The following is a 7881-nucleotide window of genomic DNA, read 5'->3' as shown; positions in this document are numbered from 1 at the left end:
TGGGGGGGGTGATGAGCTGATGCTTGATGTCCCCCGCAAACCCAGCGGCTCCAAGACTTGGCTCCCCGATCCCAGAGATGTGACACCGATAGGGGTGAAGTTGAGCGGATGACCGATGTTCCCCCATGAGCCTGGTGGCTCCAGGACGCTGCGTCCCAGAGATGTAACACAGCCGGGGGTGAAGACAAGTTGATGATTGATGACCCCCCCATGAGCCTGGTGGCTCCATGATACGGCTCCCTGGGCCCAGAGGAGATGCAACACGGATGGTGGGATGAGGAGCTGGTGACTGATGTCCTCCACAAGCCTGGTGGCTCCAGGATGTGTCTCCCTGGTCCTGGAGGAGATGCAACACAGTCGGGGATGAAGGTGACCCGATGATTGATGTCCTCCATGAGCCTGGTGGCTCCAGGACATGTCTCCCAGGTCCTGGAGAAGATGCGACGTGGCTGGGGGCGAAGACCAGCTGATGACTGATGTCCCGCGTGAGCCTGGTGACTCCAGGACAGCGTCCCAAAGGAGACGTAACGCAGATGGGGGATGAAGACGAACTGATGATCGATGTCCCCCATGAGCTTGGTGCCTCCCTGGTCCCTCACCCATCTCCTCAGGGCACTTCCATCTCCCCTCCACCCTAACCCCACCACCGGGACGCCCCTGTTCTTCCCTTTCAATTGCAACTCGCCTTTCCCCCACCCTCCGCCCCCTTTTCGGTATTTATTCATCGCAGCGAGCGCCGTCCCCTCCCACGCCGGACCTTAAATTTCGAGAGACCGACCTACCTCACCAGCCGCTTGCCTGGTTGCCCAGGGCTCAAAATGGGGTGGTTTGGGCAAACCTTCGCGGTTCTGCTTCCCTCCTCCGGGCCGGTTCGCGCACACACGCACCCCCCCCAATTTTTGCCCCCCATTTTGCTGTAACGATGGTTTTTAGCCACCTCTCTGCGCTCCTTTGTGGTTTTTTTTAATTGCGGCGTGCAAGCACATTTGATATGGGAGGTTGCAACCGAAATGCATCCCGGGGCTGTCGAGCAGCCTGGCATGCGTGTTGCAGCGCGGCGATGGCAGCGCCGAGCCGCGGAGTGTTGCGCTTGCAGAGGAGCCTGGGGAATGCGGCGCTGCGGCAGTGGGACCTCGCAGCGCTGCCTGCAGCATCGCACGTTGCGCTTGCGGCGATGCGAGGCGGTTCGCGCGGCGCGCCGCCCTGCAACGTGGCTTTTGCCATGCGCAGCGGATGTTGTGCTGCATCTGCAACGGTGGTGCTGCAGCTGCAGGGGTGCCTCCAGCGCAGCGTTGCGCTTGCGCTGCGCACGGCCTTGCACTGCATTTTGTTATCCGCGGCCCAGCGCATGGTGCTTGTGCTGCTGCGTTGCGTGTGCGCTGCAGCGTAGCACTTGCACTGCAGCATTGTGTTTGCATTGCAGCGTAGCACTTGCGCTGCAGCGTTGCGTTTGCGTTGCAGCACTAGGCTTGCGCTGTAGCATTGCTATGTGCATTGCAGTCGCTGCAGCGTTGCGTTGCATTGTCATTTGCTGTGCCAGGTTTGCGCTGCAGCATTGCATTTGCATTGCAGTGCTGCATATATTGCAGTGCAGCATGTTGCAGTGCAGCGTGTTGCGTCGCAGTGCTTGCAATCCCCAAGATTTGGGGAGACACCCCCCCCAAACCCTCTAGGGGACCACCCCCTGCCCCCCCAGGCCATCTGGGGTCTCTCCAAATATTTGCCCCTCCCAGCCCCCTGGACACCCCCCTAAGCTTTTTGGGGACCCCCCCCAGCCCGCATTCCAGGACCCCCAGCCCTTCTGGACTCCCCCAGCTCTCAGCTCCCCCCCCAGACCCCCGGGACCCCCAAAGTCCTCCTGGCCCCGCCCCTAGCCGAGCATCGATTGGTCAGCTCCACTGTCGCTCCTGCCTTGGCGGGAATGGGGGGGGGCGAGGAGGGGGTTAACCCCTTGGGCGCCAAGGGGGCTTCTTTGGTCCACCATCACCCTGAAATGGTGCCACCTCCATGAGCATCCTCTAAGGACACAACCTCCACCATCATCCCAAGATGGTGCCACCTCCATCCCGAGATGGTGCCACCTCCGTGAGTGTCCTCCAAGGACACAATCTCTACTATCACCCTGAGATGGTACCTCCTCCAAGGACAGAACCTCCACCATAACCCCGAGATGGTGCCACTTCCATGAGTGTCCTCCAAGGACACAGCCTCCACCATCACCCTGAGATGAATGGTTGCCTTTGCATCCCTTATTTTGGCTTTTTTTTTTTCCCTTCTTCCTCACCCTTTGCTTACAAAATTACTTTTTGGGAGCGTTCTAATGAACCACACACCTGAATTTCTTTGCTCTGCAAGCATTTTTTCATCAAACGCAAGGGGAAAAGATAACACAGGCATCACGGCACGAAATTATGTCCATCCAGCTCTGGGTGGAGAGAGGTTCCTCAACAGGCAGCTGCTCTGCCGGGTTGGAGAGAGGCGATTGACGAAAGTTATGGTGGAAAAAAGGAAAAATAGAGACCATAAGAAAGGCATTTTTCTGCGTCCTACGCTGGTACCGTCCTGTTTCAGGGAGAGACGGAGGTTATTGGGGAAAAAAATAGAAAATGCAGGCTGCAAAATCCAGCACTTTTCTATATTCTACATTGTTGCTGTGTCTTTTTGGGGAGAGATGGAGCTTATTTTGGAGAAAATAGAAAATAAAGACAGAAAACCCCACATTTTTCTGCATTCTGTGTTGTTGCCATGTCGTTTCAGAGAGGGATTAAGGTTATGCCATGAAAACAAAAAATATGGAAGGCCAAAAAAAATACATTTTTCTGCATTCCAAGTTGCTGCCATCCTGTTTTGGGGTGAGATGATAGTTATTGGGGGGGGAAACAAACAAACAAACCAACCCAGAAAAAAGATTGCAAAAAAATCACGTGGCATTGTATTCTGTGTCCCAGTAGAACGTGCCGGATGCACCAACCCGCCTCACCATCCTCTACCCCCGGCACGGTGAGACATCAGTGATGGGCCAGCACTGCTTGACACTGGCCCCGACACCCACCACCACCCGGCTGCGAGCCCACCCCGTCACAGCCACGTGGTGCACTTGACCGTCGCCAAAATTACGGGTCAGTTGCGCGGTGAAAGGGACGCGGACGTCCAACCGGCGTCCCTCCAGGGCCACCGTGCACACCATCCGGGGCTGCACCTCCTTCTCAACCACACGGGTATGGACAACATACTCGCTGGTGCTCGCTCCCCCCACCCAGGGGATGTTGTTGACATTGGTGACCTCCCAGCCCGTCCCATTGAAGGCCAAGATGGCGGCTCGCAACACCCCACGGATGGTGGCGAAGACCCTCTGGTCTATCTCCCAGTCGTGCTCCATCTCAGTGGCCTCCTCCAAGGTGACAGCTTTCCGCACCCCTTGGCAGCCCTCGTTCTTCATCGTGGTCTTCGTCAGGGTGACGTCCTCCCCGTGCTCCACTGCCCCACTGAAGTTGTAGCGGACATCAGAGATGGAGATGTCTGCTGGGCCCTTCTTGACCACCAAGACTTGGTACCACTTGTACCAAACCTCCTCATCATCCACCACTATGAAGGCAGCCCTCTGCTCTTTGCTGACCTTGCCCAAGCCGTAGCGGTTCCTCCCAACGAAGACATCAACAGATGGGCAGCCCTCCACAGCGTTTTCAGGCACGCTGCCGAAGGAGGCGTCCACCCAATCCAGCGCCTCAAAGTCTCCCACGTTGACTAACACCTTGAAGGTGGGGGTGCTCTGCTCCTTTTCTGCAAACGGGAAGAAGCAGAAGGGACCTCGGTCGGGGACGTAGGCACCAGTGTTGCAGCCGAGCACTCCTGTAGAGCAGACATACTCCATCCTCTTGGCATAGTCGTTCCAGTTGGAGACGGCATCGGCGGGCAGCGTGCCTTCAAAAGCCACCCACTTCAGGTATGAAGGTGGCTCCACATCTCGCTTCCTCCGGGGAAAGCTCCAGCTGGCAGCTGCGGGGAGGAAATGGGGGATTTGGGTGAAATGAGATGCCTCCATCCTGCCCCACCGGCTCAAAGCTGGCGGAGCAATGTCCTGCAGAGATCCACCCCATTGGGGAAGGTGCTGACAACGCAACACTTCATGCTTGCCTGAACATGGATGGCCAAGAAAACCATAAGTAAGACACCTCAACAAACCCTTCTTAAATTTTGGGGGGCAAAGCGGGGGGGCAATCCTGCTAAAAATCAGAAGAGCAGAGACCTTCACGCATTGGAGGACAGAGGGATGGATGAGACCATGTACTGGATTTATGTGGCAAGGTTTTGGGCGGGAGGGGGCTGCAGAAGAGTCATTGGGCTGCCCCACATTGGACACAGATAGGTCCAGCTGGCTTCAAAATGGAATCACCGCTGGCCAAACCTGAGCCCATCAGTGATGCTGGTGGTGCCTCTGCGGTAACGTATTTAAGAAAGGCTACAAAATGCTGTGAGAGAGAGGAGTGAGAAAAAATGTGAGAGAAACAACCCTGCAGACACCAAGGTCAGTGAAGAAGGAGGGTGAGGAGGTACTTCAGGGGCTGGAGAAGAGGTTTCCCTTACAGCCCATGGAGAGTCCATGCTGAAGCAGGTTGAACCTGAAGGACTCCAGCCCATGGGAAGGACCCACGTTGGAGCAGGTTCATCCTGAAGGACTCCAGCCCGTGGAGAGCCTACGCTGGAGCAGGTTCATCCTGAAGGACTCCAGCCCATGGGAAGGACCCACGTTGGAGCAGGTTCATCCCGAAGGACTCCAGCCCATGGGAAGGACCCACGTTGGAGCAGGTTCATCCTGAAGGACTCCAGCCCATGGGAAGGACCCACGTTGGAGCAGGTTCATCCCGAAGGACTCCAGCCCATGGGAAGGACCCAGTTCATGAAGGACTAGATCCTATAGTTGTTATGAACTGACCACAGCCCCCATTCCCCTACACCTTCTCAGGGGAGAAGAAGGTAGAAGAGTCAAGAGTGAAGCTGAGGCTGAGGGGAGAAGGTGTTTCTAGTTTTCTCTGTTTCTCTCCATCCTATTCTATTTTTAATTACCAATAAATTTAATTAATCTCCTCCAAGTCGCGTCTGCTTTGCCCACGACAGTAAAGGGTCCGTGATCTCCCTGACCTTTATCTCAACCCACAAGCTTTTTTCATCTTATTTTCTCGCCCTTCCAACCAAGGAAGGGGAGAGAGCAGCTGGGTGGGCGTCTGCCAGCCAACCAAGGTCAACCCCCCAGAGAGCAAGACTCACCCGGGGGCTGCAGAGGTCTCCTTCCCATCACTCCCACCGACGGGATTTTGGCAGGTCCATCAGCCCCGCTGCTTCCACGGCCAAGGAGGAGGAGGGTGGCGGTGAGGAATAACTGTGGAGAAGACCAGGGGAAGGTGTCACCCCGTCAAGCACCACCTCACCATCCCGCACCCCAACGGCAATTCCTGACCAGGAGTCGGGTCATGGCTGTATCCTGATATCCCTTTGTCCATCTGGTTTTTGGGGTGAAATCCTGTCTGGTCATATGGACACAGCTTTAATTTTTAACCAGCCCAGGGGGAAAAAGAAGAGGCTGGTTAATGCAACATGGCACCCACTCATAATAACTCTATTTTTTCCTTTTATTTCTTTTTTTATTTCATTTAAATTTTTAAATAATTACTTCCTAGGAGTTAGGAAGTACCCCTTTTTTCCCCTGAAGCAGTTAAAAATCCCCTAAATAACCCAAAACAGTGCCCCGCAAAGCGCCATACCTCACACCTCAGCATCCTGCCGGCCACCTCCGGAGGCTGCGATTTAAATATACATTTTTAATAAAGAAACATATTCATTTCAGCAGCCCCACGGTCACATCATCCTCCCAACCCAACAAACCATCCGCAACTGTTCCATCTTTGCTGGGAACAAGTGCTTCCTCCTGTGGGGTTCCCAAATGCCCAGCTTCACATTTTGGGGCTAAAACCAACCGGTTTGGGTTCTGCTGGATATTTTGCCCACGAGCCGCGGGCTCGATGCAAATCCCAACCGGCACTCGCCCGTGTTTTGCTGCCCCATGCCGCACTCCCTACCTCACCTCTGCTCCCGCTTTGATGTAAATCCCTTTTTTTGGGGTGGTTTTGGTCCTTTTTGGGTCACTTCTAGCCCCGAGCGGTGTTTTCCTGCAGTGCTTGAGCTCGCCCAGAGACACACGAGCCCTGGGAAAGGCCAAAGTCTGAACAGGAAAAGAAGTGCAAATAAATGCAAAAAAAAAGAAAAAGGCGGGGAGGGAGGACTATTATTAGAAATTTGGCAATTTGTCTGCGTTTTGCAGAAAGTTAGCACTTCTTCATTTTTTTTTTTTGCCATCAGGAAAAATGCGGTAGTGATGCACAAAAAGCACCCGCAAGCAGCACAAAACACCCATGGTCAGGCGCCTGGGATGTTTCACGTTCTCAAAGCAGTTCCTCTTATCCCAAAACATCGCTTTCAGAAATCAGTATTTCTGGAAAAATCACATAAACCCCTATTTTGCCCCATGCTGGAGGAAAAAAAATTCCCTTTTAAAAAAAAAAAATCTACATTTTCTGCTTCGAACCTGTAAATCAAAGGGAATTCAAGCCAACTTGGATCACACACACATCTCTAGAACACAAAAAAATCAGCCAACAGACCCAAAATCCACATGGGTGCTAAAAATGGGGATTTTCCGCCAAAAAGGGAAGTTTTTGCAGTGAGGACACAGCCATTTGGGGAGTTTTTGCCCCAAAAGAGGGTGGTAGCTGCCGGGCCCATGCGGTGTTTTCTCATCTGCCCCAAAATGCCGGTTTTTAGTGCAGAAATGGGATGTCGTCTGGTTTGGTGTCAAACCAAGGCTTGGTGGTGGGGGAGAGGCAGCTGGGAAGGACCCAGGTGTCCGGGCACCCAAACCAGCCCCCCCAGCTCCCACCCCAAACTGGGGAGGGACCCAGGGGTCCTGCGCCCCAAACCAACCCCCACCCCCTTCCCAGTATCCAGAGCCCTGAACCAGACCCCAAACTGGGGAGGAACCCAGGCATCCTGGACCCCCACCCAGGAAGGTCCCAGAAGTCTGGGACCCCCACCCAGGAAGGACCCAGGCATCCCGGACCCCCACCCTGGAAGGTCCCAGAAGTCAAGGACCCCCACCTGGGAAGGACCCAGAAGTCCAGGACCCCCACCCGGGAAAGACCTGGGTGTCCTGGACCCCCACCCAGGAAGGTCCCAGAAGTCTGGGACCCCCACCCGGGAAGGACCCAGGCATCCCGGACCCCCACCCTGGAAGGTCCCAGAAGTCTGGGACCCCCACCCAGGAAGGACCCAGGCATCCCGGACCCCCACCCGGGAAGGACCCAGAAGTCCGGGACCCCCACCCGGGAAGGACCCAGGCATCCCAGACCCCCACCCTGGAAGGTCCCAGAAGTCCAGGACCCCCACCTGGGAAGGACCTGGGTGGCCGGGACCCCCACCCGGGAAGGTCCCCGGTGTCCGGGACCACCCTCCCCTACCAGCACCCCAACCCTATAGCAGCCGCCAGTGAATACCCCCCCCCTCCCCCCTCCCCCAGTGCTCCCAGTCCCATACTGGGTGGCACTGGGCACCCCCGCAGGAAGAAGCCGGGGGGAGGCAGCAAATACCAACGTGCAGCCTTTATTGCCCCGGTTCAGCTGCCCCGGGGTGGGGGACACAAATACCCCCAAAAGGCGCAAATACCCCGGGGGGGAGTGCAAATACCCCAAGAGGGGGCAAATAATAGAAAGATGGGGGCAAATACCCCCGGGGGGGGGATAAATACCCCAAGAGAGAGTCAATAACCCAGATAAAGGGGGCAAATACTCCCGGGGGGGCAAATACCCCAGGGGGAGGGGGGCAAATACCCCC

The 7881-nt window shown here is 55.7% G+C and overlaps 2 protein-coding genes across 2 annotated transcripts in view; one reads left to right on the top strand and one right to left on the bottom strand.

Moving 5' to 3' along the window:
- Positions 1-7881, top strand: part of LOC104833792 (zinc finger protein 2 homolog) — a 40209-nt gene that overhangs the window by 2892 nt on the left and 29436 nt on the right. The window lies entirely within an intron of this gene.
- LOC104833788 (natterin-4-like) lies at positions 2397-6240 on the bottom strand. Its single transcript, XM_010570681.1, has 4 exons — positions 6075-6240; positions 5760-5795; positions 5266-5377; positions 2397-3996 (listed from the first exon to the last, which is right to left on the bottom strand). The coding sequence occupies exons 2-4, from the start codon at positions 5772-5774 to the stop codon at positions 2987-2989; spliced, it is 1137 nt and encodes a 378-aa protein (XP_010568983.1). The 5' UTR covers positions 5775-5795; positions 6075-6240; the 3' UTR covers positions 2397-2986.

Source organism: Haliaeetus leucocephalus, unplaced genomic scaffold (assembly GCF_000737465.1).
Source record: "Haliaeetus leucocephalus isolate CR32 unplaced genomic scaffold, Haliaeetus_leucocephalus-4.0 Scaffold302, whole genome shotgun sequence".
NCBI classification, from domain to species: Eukaryota; Metazoa; Chordata; class Aves; order Accipitriformes; family Accipitridae; genus Haliaeetus; species Haliaeetus leucocephalus.
This window is presented reverse-complemented; position numbering and strand designations above follow the sequence as displayed.

What these genes read in the sequence shown, in the direction of transcription:
- LOC104833788 (XM_010570681.1), bottom strand. An exon ending in GAGACCTCTGCAGCCCCCGG is followed by an intron (nt 3,997 to 5,265) that starts GTGAGTCTTGCT and finishes TCCTCCCCGCAG; the next exon opens with CTGCCAGCTGGAGCTTTCCC.